Raw genomic sequence first — 24,086 nt, forward strand, 5'->3', positions numbered from 1 at the left:
GGTGACTTTCTCACTTATCACTGGCCATTGACAAATATATATATATATATAAAAAAATGTATGGTGAATATCATACAGTTTTTATAGGTTTGCATATTTACTTGACTATAGACCGTTTCCAACCTGATTAGTTTCCCTATGTATAGCAAGTATATTACTATTAATATATAGGGGTCCCCTACTTTCAAAAATATCCCCACATATATATATCTATATATATATATATATAAACATATATATATCCGAATAATTCCTCAAACCTCCACTCGGCTTGGCGAAAGAAGAAGACGGACCCCACGGCTTCAGGCAAGATGTTGTTTTATTTGGAACCTTTCAAGCGACGCGTTTCGAGTACCAAGTACTCTTGATCACACGCAAAAATTCCCACAAAGACACGCAAATCCCTTACGACAGTTCGAGAATCAGCACTCCTTTCGGGCCACAACCACACAAAGCGTGTGCACAAATCAACTGCAACTAAGATGTACTTATACGCAGTATCAGAGGAAAAAGGACAGCAGTGATCCAAATAAACACGCAAGTGGTTTATTGGGTATGTAAAACTGCGTCTGGGGCGGGCGTGCAGCAGTAGAACGTTTAATCTGCTGGCAAATGTCACAATGAAGGACATAATCACGCATCTGTTTGTAAATCCCCGCCACCAGTAACGCTTCTATAGGAGTGATCCAGTAGCTGACACGCCGGCATGCGCTGAGGCCATCCCCTCGTGATCCGCTGTAATCAAAGTCTGCCTGCGGTCCGTGTCGTTAATTTTCACATAAGGAACTTTATCAGGACTTAAATGATAAGAGTATTTAGAAGGGAAACCTTTAGGGTAATTACCTCCCTCCTCTGTTGCGGCAATAGCTGCCAAGATATCATCATCAATCTTACTTTTGGAACCTGTAACTGCTGTTCTCTTCAGGGGATCCTCATCAATAGTCATAAGCATTAGAATATTCCCGCCTATGCGCGGGACCCCGGAAACATTATATTATATGTGCTCTGTGTTCTGCTTAATTCAGATGCTCTGTCCATCACCACCCCCTTTTCTGAATCGTTTTGTCCACCATAAGCGTGGAAGGGTATGCTCAGACATGAGTCCCTTGCTCACTGCACATCAGGATTCAAGCAAGCCGGGTCGAAGACGGCTGTAATGCCAGAAACCGGTCCCCGGAAGATTGTTTCCTTTCCAGTAAAAGAATTGGCTTGGTAGTTTGGTCTGCCCTGTTCCCATGATGCACTGGGCCAGGGACAGACTAATTTGCATGTAGCCAGGTTCTGAGCTGGGATGGTGCAGTGAGCTAAAAAACGGTGATGGATCAAGCCCTGATCTGTTGACTGGGTAGGAGTGTTCTGCTTAATTCAGATGCTCTGTCCATCACCACCCCCTTTTCTGAATCATCAATAGTCATAAGCATTAGAATATTCCCGCCTATGCGCAGGACCCCGGAAACATTATATTATATGTCCCTGTTATGGCAGAGTTTTTGGCTTTATTTAGCAGTGATATAGATCATTAATCTTGCTCGCATCTAGTATAGGTATTCTTAGCCTGTGTTGGCCCTTTTAAGCCCTTTTTCCAGATCTAGAAGGGGATAGCTGCTTAATATGCCTTTATTCTTGACTTTAACCTGTCTATTGCCTATTGGCTTTGACATATTAGACATATTGGTATGGTTTATGTAGGTATTCTGACAGAGCTAAGGAGCATTTCACCCCTTTCAGGCCTACAGGCCTAGAGCTAGAGGGACTCCATTTTGATGAAGCTGAGAGGCTTTTCAGGGCAAAGGCAAAGTTTATAGTTAAGGCTGTTGTTCGCCCTAAGCGGACCGGAGAGAACCGGCCAGAGCTGAATCTAATCAGGAATTGTTCCCGGGCTCAGGTCTCTAGACGAAACAAGCAGACTGGTCACTGTGGGAGCGTCTAGCGCAAGGAGCCTGGTGCATGGGATTGGTGGGAGGAAGCTGCTGGCTGGAACTTTCCATGAGGAAACAGCATTCTATATCAGTGAAGTGCAGAGGCGGAGTCAGTCAGTCAAGCAGAGGGAGTCAAGCAGAGAGGGAGTCGAGTGAAGGTGGCGGTGCCAGAGAGTCGTGTTAAGGTGGAGGAGTGGAGAGCAGTGGAGTGGAGTTGGCAGAGAGAGAGAGAGGGTTCAAGCTGGAGAAGAGCTGAGTTGAATAGTGAGCTGGAACTGAAGGAAGCAGTCAGAAGCAGTTGCTTATCAGGAGGAGGTGTGAATAGCTGGAGTCTGAAGTAATGCCTTTTAGAAGAGACAGAGGAGAGATCGTGGACTAACCTATGGGAGCAGATGGAGTTAATTGGACATTGGCGCAGAGACAGAGTGAATAAGCTAGTGGAATGAACGGTGATCAGAGCGGCAGGAACCATTAAGACTGAATCTGGAAGGTGGAGACAGTTTGTGTGGGGGAGAGGAGTCCAGAGACAGAGCGATCAGCGCAGAGGTGTACCCAAGAGTGCAGGAGAGAGAGAGAGTCTGAGATGAGCCAAGGCACAGACGAGAGAGGAACCCAGATGACAGCTAGAACAAGACTACACACTAATAAGGTGAAGGCGTTCCTGTTATATTAATTTACTTTACACTTGCATCTTAATCTTATCTTTATTCCCTAGGCTTTTGCATTGCTAATCTTTTCCCCTTTCAGCGGAGTGTTCCTGTTATGTTTAATCTTTTCTCTTTCAGCGGAGTGTTCTACCTATAGTCTTTGTCAGATCTGTGTATGTATCTATATTATTGTGATTAAAGAGACCCCCAGTTTATTAATGAACTGCCATGCGCTTCATATTTTTGGTCAATATAGGTAAATGTAGCTCCTAGGTAGTTACTAGGCACGTGAATGGATGAGTAATCCCAATCAGGTAAGTGGTGATCACATAAATAGGGAGTGAGTGGACCTATGATGCCAAGAATAGGGGACGCATGATATTAATTGGCTAACTCCTAATATTGTAGTAGCAGACCCTTAGTGAAGAGACTTCCCAATATATATATATATGTGTGTTCATAGGAATGTGGTCGTCGTTGATATGCGGCGTTAATGAGAGCACTGAGTAGGAGATCAGTGTGTATACCCACTGGATTGTGGCTTGAATAAATGAGAGCACTAGGTGGTCGAACTAGTGTGTAGTTTCGCAGGATTGCGAACACTTGTGGAAAAGGGAGCATTGGGTTCTGCAGGCCCGTGTGTAGTCGCACCGGATTGTGCGCAATATCTGCCCTAGGGTAGATCGGTCTGGGTCTGAGTGGCCGCGAGACCAACTGATGTGAATAAGTGTGGTGTAGGGTATGGATATCCCTAGTAATCAGTGAGTATTCTTAATATCCCTATAGATTTAGTGGTGTTTTTAATAATATGAGCTTGTATATTGCTAGTTCCCCATCCTCAGGTAGGTACCAGGTGCCTGGATAGGTGGTCCTGAGGAGGGAAGGTGAGTACGTTCTGGCTGGGTTGGAGGGGCCCCTGGGGGCTGATCCCACCTACTCAGAAAATCCAGCCATTACAGTCCCCCACATATATATATCCATATATATATATATATATAAACATATATATATATATATATATATATATATATATATACAAATAAGCAATTGCAGCCTAATAAACATCAGAGCTGAATTATGCTGTAAAGAATTTCCATAAACCATGAACAAACATGCATTATAAACATGAGAGACAACAACAGTATTGTTTCAGAACTGTTTTAATGCTCAGAAAGCAGTGGAAATTCTCATGAAACACTGAAAGCATAGGAAGCTCCCAGGCTGCATTGCAAAACTATAGTCTAAAGACTGAAAAGCTAACCTGCATCAACATGCAGCAAACTGACACTGTGCCTTTAAGGCACCCATGGCCCCCAGCTTCCCATCATGCCTCAGGGGTGACAGTTAGGTCAGTTGTTGTTTGCGGAGATTGAAAAAACCATGAAACATTTAGGTTAACCATATCTCCAACTTAAAATAATCCTTTGCCCGGGAAGGCGGGAGGGTTGCTTATGACTTTGATGAGGATACCCCTGGAAGAGAACTAGGATTACAGGTAAGTAACTAATCCTTCTCTTCCAGGGGATGCTCATCAATAGTCATAGGCATTAGAATAGAATAGCGAGCCTCACCTCATCTCCCTGCGGGCAAAGGAGTAATGATAAACAGTAATCATAATACTAAGCCTAGAAAAACTAAGCTTGTACAGGCCGCAGGCTACCCAAATAGATTCCTCAAAGAGGCTTGTCCTACTTGAGTATCAGTCCTGGAATCAGATTCAAGACTGTGTTGCCTTGTAAAGGTATGAACTGATCTCCAGGTTGCAGCCTTGCAAATCTCAGACATAGGGACATTGTGTAAGAAAGCTACTATGGCCGCTTTCCCCCTAGTAGAGTGTGCTTTAGGTGACACCAGTAATGGCTTGCCCGCCAGCTGATAAGCCAATTTAATACAGGAAACAATCCATCTGGAGATGGATCTCTTGGCAGCTGGAAAGCCTGTTCTCATTGAACCATAGTTGCCAAAGAGCTGATCCATCTTCCTAATACTTTTGGTATTTTCCAAATAAAACTTAAGCACTCTCTTAAGATCTAAAGAGTGCAGAGACCGCTCAGCCGGGGTCGTAGCGTTTGGAAAAAAAGATAGAAGAGAAATGGACTGATTAATATGAAAATCAGAGACCACTTTAGGTAAAAAGGATGGATGTGCTCTTTAGACTACTCTGTTGTGGTGGAAAACAGTGTAGGGTTCTTTTGTACACAGCGCTTGTATCTCACTTACTCTTTGCGCTGATGTAATTGCCACCAAGAACGCAACCTTCCAAGAGAGGTGTTGTAACGAGGCCTTGTGGATGGGCTCAAAAGGATGCCCCATCAACTTGGATAGAACCAGGTTCAACTCCCAAGGAGGAGAAGGATTTCGCACAGGGGGATAGGCTTTCTTCAACCACTTTAGGAAATCCTTGACCACAGGAACTTGAAAGAAAGAAAGTTGGCTTGGTGATTTCCTATCTGCTACAATGGCTGACAGATGTACTCTAATGGAGGCATACTTCAACCCCGATGTTGCTAAGGAAAGGAGGTATGGTAGAACAACCTCCTCCTGCCCCATAGTAGGGTCAAGATGACGCTCCCTGCACCACATATAAAACCTCTTCCACTTGAACGCATAAGACGCTCTTGTGGAAGGCCTCTTAGCTTCTTTTAAAATGTGCATACAATCAGGAGGCAGGTTCAGATGTCCGTACTGCAGGACTTCAGGAGCCATGCTGTCAGGTTCAGTGACGGAAGGTTGGGATGCGGAATCCTCCCGTTCATCTTGCTCAACAAGTCTGGCCTGCAAGGTAGCCGTTTGTGTGGACACGCAGACAGATGAAGAAGGTCCGCGTACCACCACTGCCGTCGCCAGTCCGGAGCTATGAGAATCATCTCCATGTTCGACCTGAGGAGCTTGGACACCATCTTTGGGATCAGCGATAGGGGAGGAAATGCGTAAGCAAATGTCTCTGACCAAACCATCAAGAGAGCATTCCCCTGCGTCCCTGGCCGGTGGAATCTGGACGCGAATGCGTCGCATTTTTTGTTTTCGTCGTCTGCAAACAAGTCTATAGTCGGCCGACCCCAACAACGAAAAAGCTTGTCTACCACCTCGTCGTTTAGCACCCAGTCTGGCTGATCTTCGAAGTGCCTGCAGAGTGCGTCTGCCTTGACGTTTAACTCGCCTGGAAGGTGCACTGCTACCACTGTGAGATTTCGAGCGAGAAGCCAGTGCCAGATCGCCTGTAATTCCAGGGAGAGAGAGCGTGATCGTGTGCCTCCTTGTTTGTTCAGATAGAACATGGTGGTTGTATTGTCTGTCTGAACCAGGACTGAGTTGGTCTTGATTGCTGGAAGAAAAGCTTTGAGCGCAAGATGCACCGCTCGGAGCTCCAGCATATTGATATGATAGGTCTGCTCCTGCGCCGACCACTGACCTTGAATCTGAAGGCACCCCATGTGTGCCCCCCAGCCTTGTAGAGAAGCGTCTGTCACTATTGACTGCATTGGGAGAGGTTGGTGAAAAAGCACTCCCACCAGGACATTCTGCGGTCGAGTCCACCATTTGATAGAAGTCTTCGCTGCTTGGGGCAGACTGATCTGGTCCTCCCAACGCCCTGTCGCTTGGTCCCATTGGTCTTCCAGAGCCTGCTGTAAAGGACGCATTCTCAACCTGGCGTTTGGTATGAGAAAGATGCAGGACGCCATGGAACCTAGCAGGGAGGCAACCTGTCGGACTGTTGGGTTTCTCGACTCGAGCAGAACTCTGCATTTCTGCCGCATAGAAAAAAGTCTCTCCTCTGAAGGAAACGCTTTTCCCAATTTTGTGTCCAGAACAGAGCCTAGGTAGTGGATGGACTGTGTTGGCCGCTGGACTGACTTGTCCAAGTTGACGTGGAGCCCGAGTTTGTGCAACTGGCGCAGGCAAAGCTGGAAATCGTTCGCTACCTGTACAGGGGATGGAGCTTTTATGAGCCAGTCGTCCAGGTACGGATAGATGAAAAGTCCCTTTTTGTGAAGGAAAGCCGCCACCACTGCCATGCATTTGGTGAAGACTCGTGGTGCGTACTAGAGCCCGAAGGGCAGCACTTTGTACTGGTAATGCTTGTTGCCGATCACAAACCTCAAATACTTTCGGTGACGCAGTGCAATCGGAATGTGAAAGTATACATCTTGCAGATCCACCGAACACATCCAATCCCCGACTTGCAGATGTGGACATATTTGGTGAAGAGCTATGATGCGGAACTTTTCATTGACTATGACCTTGTTTAGAAGACGAAGGTCTAGGATGGGTCTGAACTTGTCCTCCTGATCTCTTTTGGGAACAAGAAAATATTTGGAGTAGACTCTTTTTCCCCTTTGAGAAGGAGGTACTTCTTCTATGGCTCTTTTTTGCAGAAGAATTTTCAACTCTCTCCGGAGCAGTTCCAACTGGTGGGGAAGAGAGATTTCTTCGGAGGAATGTTCTTTGGGAGCGCATGGAAACGTAGCGTGTATCCATTGCGCAGTATATTCAGCACCCAACGATCTTTTGTGATGCTGACCCACTCTGCCAGATGTTGTGAAGCACTTCCTCCCACTGGAGTGGGCAACGGCGCCAGAGGAAGCCACTGCTCAGGCTTTTCCTCCCCTCGCCGTGTTAGAGGACTGCTGGTGACCTCCTCTACTTCTGCCCGATTTGCTTTCTCGAAATTGGGACTTGCCTTGACTCTTGTTTTGGGACCACTGAGGGGTTTGAACCCTCTTTTGAGCCCCTTTGCCCTTGTTGGTTTTAAAGCGGCGCTTGAACTCCTGTTTCTTCTCTAGACCGACCGCTTTCACAGTGTCCAGCTCGGTCTTCATTCGGCTCATCTCCTCGTCCGCGTGTTCCCCGAAGAGAGAAGAACCAGAAAAAGGAAGGTTTAAGATGGTTTGTTGTGCATCGGGCTTGAGGCCTGTGAGGGGCAGCCAAGAAGACCTCCTGGCACAAACTCCATGAGAATAAGAATGAGCCGCCAGCATTGCGCCGTCCGCCGCTGTGCTAATTATTTGATTAGACACTAGGCAGCCCTCTGTCAGCGTTTCCTCAAAGTCCTTCTTGTCCTCTTTTGGTAGTTTGGACTTGAAACGATCCATGGAATCCCATAGGGCTCTATCATATCTACCTAATAGAGCGGCCGCACTGGAGATCTTTAGAGAAGAAGAGGCAGAATTGCATACTTTTCGACCCCACGAGTCCTGTGATTTGCTGTCTTTGTCTGGTGGAACTGAGGAAGAGGCAGATACTGCATGTGTCTTCCGAGCCGCCGCTACAATCACAGAGTCTGCTGGAGGGTCAGCCTTCACAAAGACTGGGTCGGAGTCAGCTGGCTTGTATTTTTTCTGTATGCGAGCCGGCACCGCCTTAATAGTCGCTGGAGTTAGAAAAACGCCATTAACAGGATCCATAATACCCGGAACCAAGGGTAGTAATGGACGTGAAACAGATTTTTGATGCAACGTTTCAAAAATCACTGTCGTTGCCACTTGGGGGAAAGACATTTCAATGTTCAGGTTCTTAGCCCCACTCTGCAAGACATCTAGATACGTGTTGATGTCGTCCACTGGAGAAACTATGGAGACAGGACTATCTGCCAGTGTGGGAGAATAATTTCTCCTGGAAGATCGGGTTGAGGAAGAAGAAGAAGAAGAAGACGATGGAGTTCTTCGACTCCTGTGATGAGAGCCATGCCTCCTTTCACGCGATCTTCTTGGACGCTCTTCTCTTCTTGGAGAGCGAGATCTGGCGACTAGCGTACTCTTGCATCCGCTTGGCAGCCCCTGAGTCTCGCCAACGATCCAAAGGTTGGTACCATCTTGGGGACAACCTCCGAAGAAGGATCTGTCCGTCGTAAAGGTGTTTTACTGACCGGACTTCTGGACCTTGAGGATGATTTTGATGAGCCAGAAGATGAAGGAGTGGCACGAAGCTGATTCAGCCACCATAATAACAGAGTCCCTTGCCGTCGAATGAGCCCTTTCATGTGGCCTCGACGTCGGGTGTTCTGACGTCGAATGCCTCGACATCGACGAAAGCTGGTCTCTCAGCGTCGAACAGCGCTGCACTGCCGACGATGGAACCTCTTCTCTCGACGTCGGAAACCTCTGGGGCGTTGACGGAGCAAGTAATCTCGGCGTCGAATGTCTCGACGGCGAGCGATGCGAGGAATGATGGTCCCTCGACGTCGAACGGCGATGACAAGCCGACGACGGAGCTTCCTCTCTCAACGTCGAATGTCTATGCGATGACGGCGGAGGGGTATTGGCCACCCTCGACGCCGACGAAGATCGTCTCCTCGACGCCGATCGACGTCTGGTTGTCGACGGCGGAGGGATCTTGGGTCTCGACGCCGATCTTCGCCTTGTTGACGAGGGCGGAGGGGTCACTCTTCTCGACACCGAACGTCGTCTGGATGACGACGGCGGAGGTGTAACGTCCCTCGACGCCGATCGTCGCCAGGTTGACGACGGCGGAGGGGTCTTTGTCCTCGACGCCGAGTTGAGGATGGCGGAGGGGTGATGGTCCTCGACGCCAATCGTCGCCTGGTTGACGACGGCGGAGGAGTCACTTTTCTCTGCGCCGATCGTTGTCCTGTTGACGATGGCTGAGGAGTGACCTCCCTCGACGCCAATCGTCGCCTGGTTGACGACGGCGGAGGGGATTTCGACGACGGAGCTGGAATCCTCGACGTCGGCAACGAACCTGATCTTCTTTTCGACGGTGAGCCCGCCGTCGACGGTCGTTTTTTCGATAAATGACCCACCGGTAGTTGTTTCTTCAGCGCCGAGCTCGACGCTGAAGCTGAAGGACGTGAAGACTTGTCCCTTGAAGGTGTTCTAGCCCTCTTAGAGCCCTTCTTCACCGGAGATCTTCCTCTGGATGACCTTTGGGCCAGGCCATGAATGCGATTCCTATCCCTGTCCTTAAGAGTTCTTTCTGACAGGCGCTCGCAGCGAGGACAGGTCTTTGGGTCATGATGCTCAGGCAAACAAAGTATACAGACATCATGACTGTCTGTTTTGGCCTTCTTGATGCCACAAGAAGGGCAGTTATCAAAGAGTGAGGGCATTTTGAGAGAAAATGCCTCAAAAAAACTGCCAATAAAGACAGATACTTACTTGACTTGATGTCAAAGTAAGTAAAAAAAATCAGGATAATGAAGGAATTTTCTGACAAAAAGCCAGAAAAGGTTGGAGCTGAGTTACCAGGGTCCTTCCTGAAGGAGCCGGAAAGAACAACTGACCTAACTGTCACCCCTGAGGCATGATGGGAAGGTGGGGGTCATGGGTGCCTTAAAGGCACAGTGTCAGTTTGCTGCATGTTGATGCAGGTTAGCTTTTCAGTATTTTTAGACTGTAGTTTTGCAATGCAGCCTGGGAGCTTCCTATGCCTTCAGTGTTTCATGAGAATTTCCACTGCTTTCTGAGCATTAAAACAGTTCTGAAACAATACTGTTTTTGTCTTCCATGTTTATAATGCATGTTTGTTCATGGTTTATGGAAATTCTTTACAGCATAATTCAGCTCTGATGTTTATTAGGCTGCAATTGCTTATTTTTTATATATATATATATATATGTTTATATATATATATGGATATATATATGTGGGGCACATATAATATAATGCTTCCGGGGTCCCACGCAAAGGCGGGAATATTCTAATGCTTATGACGATTGATGAGGATCCCCTGGAAGAGAACAGCAGTTACAGGTTCCAAAAGTAAGATTGATGATGACATCTTGGCAGCTATTGCCGCAACAGAGAAGGGAGGTAATTACCCGAAAGGTTTCCCTTCTAAATACTCTTATCATTTAAGTCCTGATAAAGTTCCTTATGTGAAAATTAACGACGCGGACCGCAGGCAGACTTTGATTACAGCGGATCACGAGGGGATGGCCTCAGCGCATGCCGGCGTGTCAGCTACTAGATCACTCCTATAGAAGCGTTACTGGTGGCGGGGATTTACAAACAGATGCGTGATTACGTCCTTTATTGTGACATTTGCCAGCAGATTAAACGTTCTACTGCTGCACGCCCGCCCCAGACCCAGTTTTACATACCCAATAAACCACTTGCGTGTTTATTTGGATCACTGCTGTCCTTTTTCCTCTGATACTGCGTATAAGTACATCTTAGTTGCAGTTGATTTGTGCACACGCTTTGTGTGGTTGTGGCCGAAAGGAGTGCTGATTCTAGAACGGTCGTAAGGGATTTGCGTGTCTTTGTGGGAATTTTTGCGTGTGGTACTTTCTTATCGGACGAGGGTCCAGCGTTTGCCTCTAAGGCATACAAGGATGCCATTCGTTCATTGGGGGTCCAAGTCAAATTTTCGTCTCCATATCGGCCTGAGGGCAATAGTGTTGTGGAGCGGATTAACCGTGACTTAAAGCAATCTTGACAGCTAGAGTTTTGGGTACAGGCCGGAACTGGCTATCTCACCTCAATAGAGTTCAGCATGCACTTAATAATCCCCCAAACAAGCCTAAGAGACCTTCTATATTTGATAAAACATAGTTCCAACCTAGGGAGGATGACTAGGCGCTATAGGACCTATTTTCACCATCATTGTAATATGATTTCTCCTTTTGTGTTTTATGGAATTGTAACAATGCTGATCATATTATTTCTAATCAAATGTCTGCTTATGTTAGCAAAAATACTGCATCTTAGAGGACATCGTTAAAATAAATATTTTAACCTTTTCGTGTCTCTTTTATACTCCTGTTGTGGACTGGTTTGAGAGTATAACGAAAGAGTGATCTTCATCTCATGAAGGTCCCAACTGCCACCTTCATGAGGTCCATCACAAGAGCCTACGCAGCTGTGATAGTTGGTGAAATGTCACTGCAGCAATTTTTCACATTAAGATGTGCTAGGGCACAGTTTGAAGGTGCTGAAGGCAACCTGTTATGAATAACTAGTGCCGATAATAATATCACTATGAAAACTGCTTTGTTTTTTAGCTCTTCAAGGCAAGATTCAAGCCAAGCGCAGCTGAGGAGTAGGAGCTGCTGCACTTTTGACGTTCTGGGAATGTGCAGCCATCGGAGATATCAGAGATTTCCCTTTAACAGACAAGCATCTTAGCTCTTCCTTGCAACTTTTTAGTAGCTCATATTCTGAAAATCATGGAGACCCTACGAGGAGATGAGATCCTTACCACAGCTTCTCACCATCTCCTTCCTGTGGCCACTGTGTCTTCTTTCTTCCTCTATGTGCCAGGCTATATGTAAACACCTACTTCACTATGATTTGCTCGATTATGACTTGAGTTTATTAAACACTTAAACTGCCTTGATTCCTAGCAGAATCTCCACATATGTCCTTTCTTTCAGAAAAGAGTCTACAGTATACTACAAATAGTGCCACCAATAGACCCGTTTGATAAATATCAAACGTTTAGCTTAAAGCCTTGGAGAGATAACAAGTAAGGAGCATATCGTGCTGACAGTTGAGCAGAGGAGCAGCAGGTTGATGATTATTCAATGTGGATGCAGTTGGAAATGATGCAGAGATTCACCAGGGCAGAAAACCCTACCAATAGCTTACATTATCTTGCCAAATGTGTGTGGTAATTTATCCAAACGTATTTCCAAAAGCAAAACAAGTTGAGAAAGTCCACTGGCACCAACTATATTCCACTGGCACTCATGTATTAAACCAACATCAAAACAGTTGCAACCTGTATATCTCCCCCCTTGTATTCTAAAGTTAACAATTACAGTACATGCCCTTAAAGCTTCAAACGTTTTTCTTCCTCTCAATGTGGTCAAGAAGAGGAGGCCGTCTTCAATGCGAGACTTTCTGGATCACTAGCAACTACGAAAAAGTTATTTATGTTGATTGCATATAATTTATCTGAAGAGAATGTCCTGTAAATCTAGGATGGATTAAACCTTACTCTTGTTACCCTAAGTACAGAACATCTCACCATGCACTTTTCCACAACTCCAATACAAATATTCAAATGAAAGGTAGGATTATAACACAAATCCATATCTGCCACGCATATCTTACCTGCTGTCATGTCTGAAAAGAAACTCAAAAACCAGAAAGAGACTTTTGAGCACCATCTGTGACTTAGGGCTGATAGTGTGAATCTTCACTGCCTCCTGCTGGCCATGCACCAACGTCACATTCTCTTCTTTTTCAATGACCTTAGCAAGATTTCTCTAGAACACAGAAATCACACAAAGAGAAAGTTCAAAGGCGTGGGCGTGCTTTACCAGAAGTGCTCACAACAATGTTCTTTTAAGAACACTTATAACACCTAAAGAGCACACAAGCTATGGAATAAATTAGACATGTTCATGCAAAAAAACAATCCAAATCGCCATGAAGAGCGACTTCCTTCTCCTTGACAATGCTTTTACAGGTCAATTCATATAAGCGCTACCATTCCCACTGTATTATTATTATTATTATATTTATTTTTGTAGAGCGCACAGCTACCCTAAGGTTTCCCGGCGCTGAGGACAAAAATGAGCGAAATAACAAAGAGGGGAATAGTGAGCTATTGAGAACAAAGTTATTGGTTGAACAACCATGTTTTTAGGTTCTTACGAAATTGAAGGTAACAGACGTTCGTGCGAAGCTGAATTGGGAGGGAGTTCCATAGGGAGGGGGCCAGGTAGGAAAAAGAGCGACCACCCTGTCTAACTAGATTGATCCTGGGTATCTGGAACTTGTGTTGGGTCAAGAAACGTAGGATTCTTGGAGGGGCGTATTGATGGACAAGAGAGCTCAGATAGGCAGGGGCTTGCCAGCCTTAATTCTATGCATGAAACATAGAGCTTTAAATTTTGCTCGTTGTTCGATACGGAGCCAATGGAGAATCCGAAGACCAGATGAAGTTGGGGATTTTTTTGGTAGCATGCATATCAGCCTCACTGCTTCGTTTTGCATTGTTTGCAGTTTCTTAGTGACATCTTTACATGCCCCCAGATATAAGATGTTGCCGTAGTCCAGTCTAGATGTAATTAGAGCTTGGACTACGGTTTTTAGTGTGTTCTGGGGGAGCATCCACCTGATTTTCTTGAGCCACTTGAGTATGGTGAAACAAGTGGCTGCCACTCTGACTGCTTGTTGTTTCATGGACAGGTGTTCATCAAAGATGATGCCCAAGTTGCGAGCGGTTTTGGAGGGGGTGGGTGTAGGTCCCATCTGAGGAGGCCAATGTTGTGGGCCAAATAGGGTAGTGTGTTTCCCAAACAGAAGTAGTTCAGTCTTTCCTCCATTGAGTTTTAGTTTGTTCTCAAACATCCATTTGGCAATGTTATTAAGGCCCAAATGGAGGGAGGACGGGTTGGAGTGTGCATTCGCCGAAAGTGAATAGACAATCTGGGTGTCGTCAGCGTATGAGTAGATCGTCAACCCAGATTTTTCGGCTAAGGTGGCAAGGGGACTGATGTATAAATTAAATAGTATGGGGCTGAGTGTCGAACCCTGGGGAACCCCAAATAGTGACTTGTGAGGTTTGGAAGAGGATGTGGAGGAGAAGACTTGAAAGGTTCTATCGTAGAGGAAACTTTTTAGCCATGCCAGGGCCGGTCCAGTAATGCCACAGGTTTGCAAGGTGTTAAGGAGGATGGTATGGGAGACCGTGCCGAATGCGGCACTTAGGTCGAGTAAGATGAGTGCCAAGGTCTCCCCTCTTCAACTTGCCGGCGTATAGTTTCGGAAACCCCACGTAGGGTAGATTCCGTTGAAAAGCCTGCCCTAAATCCCGACTGGGATGTGTGAAGGAGGTGATTGGTTTCTGTGAAGTGAGTGAGTTGGGTGACAATATGTTTCTCCAAGATTTTGGAGAATAGGGTTAGCAGCGAAATTGGACGGAAATTAAATTCCGCATTGCCTCGCATCTTTAGACCCCAACAAAATATTACCCATTTCTATGGGTCAACGTGCTCTCTTACCTTATTCCACAGCCAGTGTTTAATCTCCTCACCCCTTTCCACATGTATTCCTTCCCTTCTTTTTTTTATTGTCCTTAGTTTAAATTACTTAAGTTGTGCAATGCTTCCCTTTCTTTTCTTGTGTATACTTTCTTCCACACAAATGTGCATATACTTATTCATGAGATATATTATGATGGATGCTTTCTGATGCACTGTATTTTGTTTGCATCACCTGGCATATCCTTGTTTCATCAAAATCTCAGAAAATGAAAAAGGATTTCTAAAGCATGCACATTGTTGGGACATGCTTGGTAATGCTTGCCCTCCTTGTACCACAAGTACAGCGGACCAGAAGTGGAGAGGGAGCTTGAAAGATCAGTCTGGAGGAGAAATCATGAAAGAGTCAAGAGGGGGGGTATTGGACATCAACATAAAAAAATGCACACCTCTAGGCTATAATCATTTGTGTTACAATTGATATGGTCATTTTTACGGCTTAGTCAGCAGCAGTCAGAAGTACAATTCCACAATGGATGCAGACGTCCAGGTCATCTATCAACTGGTATGTTATGGAATATTTGACGTGTACACCACAAACTGGGCTATGCACAATCACCACTGACATTTGCATCTTCCTTATAAAAGAGTCAGACATAATAAGTTGTTGCCTCTGTGCTCGTCTGGGAGGGAAATGGGAATGATGCAGGTCCACCACGTGGAAGTATTATGGTTTGGCTATGCTCTTGAAGCCACTGTCATGGAGTTCAGCACTGCAAACATCGAGGCAATGCCCACACTACTGTCTGTGTCTCTTTAGGCCTGTCTTCAAGGCAGGGAACTACGCTCTCTGCTCTCATTTCCACCCAGGATCTGAGGGATAACATTAGGATACATCTACACATACCAGCAGGCAAGGGAGATGTATTTGTGCTTTGTGTAAAGCAAAACACAAGAGGGAAACAAAAAATGTAGATACATTAAACACTCACCTGTGCACACTTGTCATCTGGTGAGGGGTTCAGAGAAGTACGACTGATTCTAGAATCTGGCCGTTGGTGGCGGTCTGCCCGACATGCAGGGCAGCAGCCCAACTGCCGAATTACAATACTGGCGGTCAGAGCGCAGTGGTCGCGGGGGAAAGACCGCTGCCTCCAATAGGAGCCCATCGGGGCGGCGATCGGACTGTAATCCTACAATGGAGGCGGTGCGTGCGCAGGCATCACTGTAGGGATTATGATGTCCCTTTCCCTCAGCCTTTACATGGCGATCCCACCGTCATGTAAAGGCAGATGGAAAGGATTTTGAGGGACACAAGCAGGGCCTCCGCCCCCCATGGGTCACGACTCAGGGCGAGGAGGGCACATGTGGTGCCCCTCCAAACATCCATGCACCGTGTGCCACCCATGCACCATGTGCCCGGCACCATACGGTGCCTGGCACACGGTGCATAGATGTTTGAAAACATGTCTTTTCCAACTGCGCCTTGTGCTGCAGCCCTTTTCCGGGCCACAGCACAAGCTGCAGTAGAAAAGAGCAGTTACAGACCGCCTTCACGATCTTATCAAAATATGGCAGGTAGGACTGTTGGCTAACTGTCGGGCAGTCTCAATCCCACTGCGATGGTGGTTGGACACTGGTCCGACCACCATCATAATGAGGCACTTTCTTTTGGATGCAGTCATTAATCGGAGGACTTATCCCTACTTCCCCCTGAAGCTCATTTTGCATTTTGAAACAGACTCCAATCCAGCTTAATTTGTTACCTAGAGTGCTGTGTGTTTGTGTTCTCGTAAGACATGCATAAAATATATGTCTTAAGCTTTTCTTGCAATGCTCAGGGTGGCAAGGTCGCATTTTAATCTACAATAGAACACGCTGTACACAGGTTATTACAAATAAGTTATATTTTCCATTTTTAGTAAGCTCCTATTGTTAATTTACATAGACTTTAAAGGAGTCTTTCTGCCTCCTAGAAATTGGAGGTGGACATGTGGTAGAAGATTGAAATATGACCAAACAAATGGTAGACCAGTACAGTTGTTCTGCCAGGTTGACTAGGTACACAGTAGTATTTTGTAGATGTATAGACAGGGGACCATGTAGCCACTCTGCAAAGTAACACATGCTAGTACTTCTCATAATCAGAATGTGTAGTAAGTGTTCCGCTACCGATGGCACATTGGTGAAGAACTCTCTGACTGACGTGTATGTGCATAAACCGATCCTCTAGGGTTAATAAGTGATGGCAAGTAGAAGGACCTATCTTCCAGGGCAACCCTTTGAGGCGACAATAATGCACTGATTCAAAGACCCAATACATATGTCCTAGTTTTTCAGACAGGTGGAGGCAAACTTTTGCCATTCATTTTCGACTTGTTGCAAGCAGATAGTTCAATTTTTTTGTACATCTGTATAGTAGTGTGGGTTGTTTTTTAGTGATTGCTGCTTAGTGTGGCTGAAAGATCATTCTCCATGCATACCACATAACTGAACAGAAGACGCAGGATTCTAGACCCCAATTCTACATCCCCTGTGCTTTCTGTGACATCTGGAAACTGTGTGGACCGACTTACTCCATTTCCTTTAATACTGTCATCCAGTCAGTAGCAGACGGCTGTCCTGTTGTGAATTCGAAAAACAACAATTTTTCTTTTAGGTTTTGTTTGTAAATATTTTAAGGCTACTGCTCTCAATTCGATTCACATTAAAATCTGCCTTCTTCAAAGCCACCTCTCATGCATTGAGAGGTCATTCAAGTAAGTGTCCCAGCCTGCCTGCAGCGGGGGCGAAAGGACAGCTACCTGTGGCAGCTGCCTATCATGAGACTATGCAAGTCACAACCTTGTAATTTGATCTAGGCATTTGGCGTTACGAATACCAGATACTCCAAACACCTTTGTCACCAGTTACCATTGTGCAGATGCTGTAGTCAGGCATTTTGAACCAAATCCATTGCGTCCAGTATGCACACGACGTGCACAAGGGCAAGAGGAGGTGACTCCAGGAGAATCATTTTCAGAAATGCCTGCATTCATGCTGTGGATGAAGAAGAGATTTTGGCGCATTCCTACTGAACCATAGCTTGCCAAGCATTTGAATTGTTGACTTGATTGTATTAGCAATGTTAAAAAAAATCTTTTCATTGACCAGCCTCTGGCCCAGATATGGGTATAGATGCATATTCTGGCAGCAGAACGTTAGTCACAGCCATTGGGGTGACTTGATTCCAAATATCTCTGCACAGGTCTGACACACATTCAAGTATGCTGCTGGATGCACTTGGAGGTGAAATTATGCATCCTTGAGGTCGAGGGTCATCATGAAGTCAAAGTCCTTTAGCAATGGGATGACCTCCTGTGGAAAGGTCATTTCGAATTGTAAAGTCTGCTGTGGTGCTTTGTGATCCAGGGCAGGGTGCCTCTTCTATGGCTCAAGAAAATAATTGTGGTGGTGCTGCAGTGTCTAATTTTACTTAGCTGTTTTAAAAGCCTGCTCAAGTTTTAACAAAACCTCCTCAAACTTGGGTCCTAACAAGTGTTCCCAGTCACAAGGCAGCTTCAGCAAGAGCATTTGGAATTCTAGACGAAAGCCAGAATCCCTGAGTTAACACGAACACACAGAAGATGCATTTGGTGAGCTGAGGGCTAAAAGTGTCTGCTGCTTCTAATTCAAGATGGATTTGCCCTTTCGTACTATCTCTGTTCTTGGCGGTGTTTTGGGATAGACTTCACCACTCCCCAGTAACATTTGTCATACCTGCAAATCATAGCTTTTCAGATGGCTATAAGCTAAATCTTGTCAGTAGCGTGGCCAGGTTGCCATGGACCCTGATGAAAGAAAGGAAAATGGCGCATTTGACTACTGTTGGGGTAGTAAAATACATCAATTATCAGGGCTGAATGGGACCTGGTGCCTCTGCACCTGCTGTACCAATGATAGCTACGCCCGACTCCTGCATCATCAGCACACATTTACCTAGAACATCTACGCTTTTGCCATCCGTATCAGGAGACAGTCAATGAGTGGCCACTGAACTGGTGGCTCAGTAGACAAATGCATCCACTCCAAGAACTGTGCTTGGCATCATGTTCATAGGTTTGTATCTCAGCAAGTCTACTCAGACTTTCATCCGTCCAAGGTCGATAAGAGATACCACTAAACTGAGTAATATTAAACATATGTTATGTCAGCATCAAGATGCCTGAGAGAAGAACATGAAATTTACAAATGCATTATGTTTACAAATTTAGGCAATATGTGTGCCATATGGCCCACAGCTCTAAGAAATATTCAATTCTAAATTAGATGATAAGCAATTTTACACTTGCATTAAATCCTGGGAGTGAAACCCCTTGTCTTGACAGGGCCGTCTCAGCTAATTTTGGTGGATTTTGAAATTGTCTTAGGTATTTGTAAATATCGATCTGTTCTTTCATTCCTGAAGATGTATTTTCTCCACGTATCTTTCCATCTCACTTTGGAAGGCCACTGTTTGTATTACTGCACAATATTGATATGTTTCGCAAAGACGTGATGGTCTAATGGGGTATGAATAAAGTATCCATTTGTGGTGTAAGTACATCCATTTTGTAGTTGTTCCAGGATTCATCCTCCTCTCCCACCCTCCACCTAATTTGGGCCTTGGTCTGCATACTGTTCCTTTTCATCTATGTTATGAGGTAGAGAGGTAAGATGTGGCCTGACTGGAAGGGATGTGTATTCCGTTTATCACTTGTTGAAGATAGAAGTTCTAGGTCGACTAGAAATTTCTTATGTGATTCTATTCTAGCTAATTGGACAAACTCTAGGTCCTGAACATACAGCTTCTTCAAAAAAAAGTTTCGTCATATTTCTTTTCAGGACAGGTTTTTGGCCTTGAGCAATAAGCGGTATATTCAGAAACTCTGTTTCATGAACGTACTTAAGTTGATATATTCTTTCAACTCAACGCAGCCTTGACTTGAGGTCATATCAAGGACCTGGAATCATCCTAGATGCAGGACTGACATGAGTGGAAGTGTCCCTTTAAGGCAATCTTCCAACTTGATGGCACTGATTAGGCCTTTGGTTTGACGTGTTTCTATCATACTTCTGCTGTGAATTTATTTACTGCTATGGAAGTTCCATGGGAAGCAGAACCAAGAAAGAGGGGTGTCACTTCGCTTCGGGAGTCATTTGTATGCCACCTGAGCTCGCTCAGTAAAGATATAAAACTGTTTTGTGAGTACTTTGGTGCCGCGTGTAGCACAGCTCTCAATTTACTCCTTGGTGCAGTCTACTTTAATATTTTCTTGTGTGGTTCTAAAACATAGTTTAACATGTCGGGAACAGAAGGCAGGAAAAAAGTAATAGAAAATTGAGTATGTGTTCCAGTGCATTGTGGGCTTCAGGGTATAACGGGAAAGCATCATCTTAGTCAAGTATGAAGCTGGGAGAATATTATAAGAAAAATAAGCTTTTGCTTCTGGACACAACTCAAGGTGGAAGGAGTGTTCACAGCATGTGAATCTACAATAGATTCATGCTACAAACAGCAAAATGCAAACACATATTGAGCTCCTCCAATACACAAAAACTGCACTTATACTAAAATCTCTATATCTAAAATATTTCCTTGATCCACTTGAGATTCAATATTATTGTTGAAAGGAACTCATTAAAATTTTACATCATGGTATTGTTAATGCAGATTTTACATCCACGTTGATATGTGATATATTTTCCCCAATTAATCTTAAATCGTTCATTGGTGATACACTCAATAAAAATATAAGTGACACCTAAGTGCTGAAAATATGCTCCTTGTGGGGAAGTGGGAAAACTGTGATAATATGAGCAAGCCAACTCTATGAAAACACAATAAACTCCACATGACATGCAGCTGGAGGTTATAAAACATTGCTGGTGTGGTAAAAACAAAAGAGGTACTCCTTTAATTTAAAAAAACGAATTTAGATGCAATTGTATGGTTTTCTAATTGCCAACACTTGTATATTTTAAACAAACTAATTTATTCGAAAAGGCAGAAAGTAAGGTATTACTTGAATGTACCTTTCTTAATTTTGATTACACAGATGTCTATTTTAAGTAAGTAAATGTGTATTCCAAAAATATTTCCTTCTGTTATTCAGCGCCAAGTGGTGAACATGCACTTTCCAAATTCATGTTATGTTATAGTTAATGTCCTAAAAGTGAATATAGCAAAGTAACATTGCTGCAGGATGTTGCTCCTAATTTGCTATTACTTATATCATATACCACAAGATAAGTATTTCTGATGCCGGCAACCCACCCACATAATTAGGTACTTTTTTTGCCACATAACTAGAGATGCTAAGGGCATAACTCTACACACCAATGGTTATAACAGTATAAAGAGTTTCAAATCTATCACGATCGTCCTACAGGATCATTAAAAGTTGGTAATGTGAAAAAGTCAGACAACAAATTACTGGTTCGCATGCACAGAAATGTTTCAATTTTGGTGGCAGAATATTTATTAGGAGTTCCTTATGATGCAACTACTAACAAATTATCCCAGCCTTAAATTATAAGGATATTGCAAGCCACAGGAGTCAATGGCCAAGTACAGGAACAAGGCCAAAGATGGACTTCCCTTATAAGGTAATGGAATTTCGATGTGAATTGCAATATGCTTTTAATGTACACCAGATGGTATTTTATTCCTTATAACACATGGTCACACCGTCACCCTCCTCAAAAACTGCTTAAATCTGTAATGTCTTGCTACTTCACAGGAAAGAAATAGTACGGTTGCAGACATGAATAACATGGCATAGGCTCTAATAGTAAACTAGACAAACAAAAATACTTATAATATTTCAAGAAAAACTAGTATCAGTTTAATGTAAGTGACAATAAAAAAATGCTGTATCTCAGAATGTACAGAAACATGCAAAGAGAATTTATCTTTCCTGTACAAAAAAGTAAACATGTTGCCTTTAATAAATACTTTTTTCTTCAAAAGAATGAATAGATATTTAAAATGCAGCTGTAACTATGCTCCGTGACCTGTCTTTCACCTTTGCTGCTGGCTCTGGCAGCAGACATTATGACATCATTACTCAACTATAATAACTTATTACCACTGAGCAGCTCAACTTTTTCCTTATTGTAGGTGGCCAGCGATGCCACATCTCAAATGTGATAAAGAAATTAGACTTTTATACAGAGATTGCAGGCTTCCACGTATTATACAGGTATTTCTGCATCTGGAGTTTAGGATATGGGTTGTGCAGGAGAGCTAGATTCATTACAGATTAAGAAAATATCCAAATAGGATACATTGACATAAAAGTTGTCTAAATGGTGCCTATATACTTAATGAGAGGTGGCCTTACAGGATGATTACCTCAACCCGGAGGGATACATTGGAAAATAATGCATCACAGTATTTTAGGCGACTTAAAACTTCAAGTGACTCCCTCGAGGGCTCAAATACTTTGCTAGATATCTACTAAAAGTTCTATGCCGACATCTTTCCTAGTAGGCTTTAACATTTCATTCTGGCTCCAAAGAACTGAGAATCAGCAGAATATCGATGCATATTTCACTTATAAAGAGTATTGTAGGAAGAGGATTTGGCCTACCTGCAGATTAGGAAATGTTGCATTAGTTATTCCCATATTGTGCAAAATGGTGAGCATTTCCTTTCCGTTCCACACTTTACAGGAAGATTCATATTCCCGTTCAACCAAGTGACCAACGCTTTCTCTGATCCAACTACAAGAAAAAAGTCAAAATCATCATAAAATGCACTTTGAATTTTGAAAGTAAAAAGGAGAAGTAAAATATTTACAGTGTTAATCTGTGCAACTGGTTTTGAATAGGGGTGTTAGAAAACCGTGTAATTTCCTATTGTGTAATTCTGTGAACTTTTGGAAATATTCTGCGAAATTATGCAAATCTGGAATTTGTGTTTGTTTTTAGTTTTTTTACTGTAAAGTGCATTCTAATGTCCTAAGCAGATGAGAGGACCTGCTTCAAGATTTAAAAAAAACTGCACAAAACACAGCACTTTGAACAAGAGCAGCCCGCGTTCTATCTATTCACATTGTTCCAGTGCCGTAGCGATGAGATTTTTTTTATCTGAGTGATCTCAAATTGTCGCATAATGGTGTCGTTTCGAATAAAATGCCAGAAAGTTTGCAAATTATGCCCCCGTAATTTAAATTTTGCCCAGGCCTAGGTTTAATGACAGCCATTTTGATCAAAATGAGAAGGATATGTTATTTGCAGGCTTGGAAGTCACAGGAAAACCTAATGCATTTTCAAGGACAATGTCTTGATTTTCTTCTGATGAATCAATTTGATTTGCTTAAAATGATTTGTAACAGAAAAGGTCCAAGATTGGCAATATGGCGTCCTACAGACTTGACGCAAGGTGACAGCCATATTATTGTGTTAAGCAAGTCACATTCTCATATATTTCACCACAAAGCACGCCATTTCACAAGTGACAAGGGTGAATATTTGAAATCAGTTTTCTATTAAGACAGATGCATAACTTACCGCAATTTTGGCACAGAACAAACAGGTAAAAAGGGATTTTTTTAGGATGAACTACAGATTTTCTATGGCTATATAACAGCAGATACCTTAGTTGAAGGCAGAATACAGTTCAGCTCTGATCTAACATATTGCTGCATAAATGTTAAATCTACATTTGAGGAGAAGTGTGGCTCAATGGTTAGAGCGGCAGACCCTGATGCAGAGGTCTAGCTCGGGACCAGGGTTCAATTCCCCGCCTCGGCGGGTCTTGGGCTCAAAATTCCACGGACCTGATAATTCTCGCCTCGGTGCCTATTCCAATCATGGAGTCCCACTCTGCAACTCTGGGCAATAGCTTGCTAAATCTCCACAACGGCCCCCACAACGCTAAGGATGCCTGGCCTCCACCTTGGGGGTGCCCAGGAGTGGACGCCTCACTGGGAAAGCCAGGATGGGTTCAACAGCGGTATTCTTACAAGCGCCTTGAGACCCTTGCGGGTGAGTAGTGCGCTATACAAGTATCAATTTACATTTAAATATCCTGTATCATTAAACATCTACAGGCACAGAAAGGCTAATACAAAAAAGCTATCTCCAGGACAGTCACCATGCATTATGAAACTTTATTTATTTATTTATTTAGTGTGTTTTGGTATCGCGCACAGCTACCCCAACGGGGTGTCCCGGCGCTCCTGTATAACTACATGCAGACTTTTGATGGTAAAATGAGGCAGAAGTAACTCAGCAGAACAGGTGAGTTTTGAGTGCTCGCCGGAAAGGTTGTTCATCTTTGATCAGCCGGATGGCAATAGGAAGTTTATTCCATAGGGCCGATGTCAACACTGGGAAAGTTTTCCCACCTGAGCGGGATTTCCTAAATCTAGGAACCGACAGGAAGTTTTTTGACGAGGAACGTAGGGTCCTGAAGTTATTATAAGGAATCAAACAGGAAGACAGATATGCGGAGCCTTTACCCTGCATTGCCCGATGAGCTAGTACCAAAGCTTTAAATTCGGCCCTTTTTTGCAGTGGTAGCCAGTGGAGTTTGCGGCGGTGAGGGGTAATGTGCTCACGTAGGGGGAGACCGGTAACCAATCGCACCGCCGCATTCTG

The 24,086-nt window shown here is 44.1% G+C and overlaps 1 protein-coding gene across 1 annotated transcript in view; it reads right to left on the reverse strand.

Moving 5' to 3' along the window:
- The window catches only part of BRIP1 (BRCA1 interacting DNA helicase 1), a 1,426,214-nt gene that overhangs the window by 592,050 nt on the left and 810,078 nt on the right, over positions 1–24,086 (reverse strand). The window contains exons 10-11 of the mRNA XM_086954933.1: positions 22,073–22,205; positions 12,583–12,737 (exon numbers count right to left, since the gene is read on the reverse strand). Coding sequence (XP_086811059.1) covers positions 12,583–12,737; positions 22,073–22,205 — 288 coding nt within the window. The remainder of the gene's footprint in view (positions 1–12,582; positions 12,738–22,072; positions 22,206–24,086) is intronic.

The sequence above is a fragment of the Lissotriton vulgaris genome, chromosome 2_1, assembly GCF_964263255.1.
Source record: "Lissotriton vulgaris chromosome 2_1, aLisVul1.2, whole genome shotgun sequence".
NCBI lineage: Eukaryota > Metazoa > Chordata > Amphibia > Caudata > Salamandridae > Lissotriton > Lissotriton vulgaris.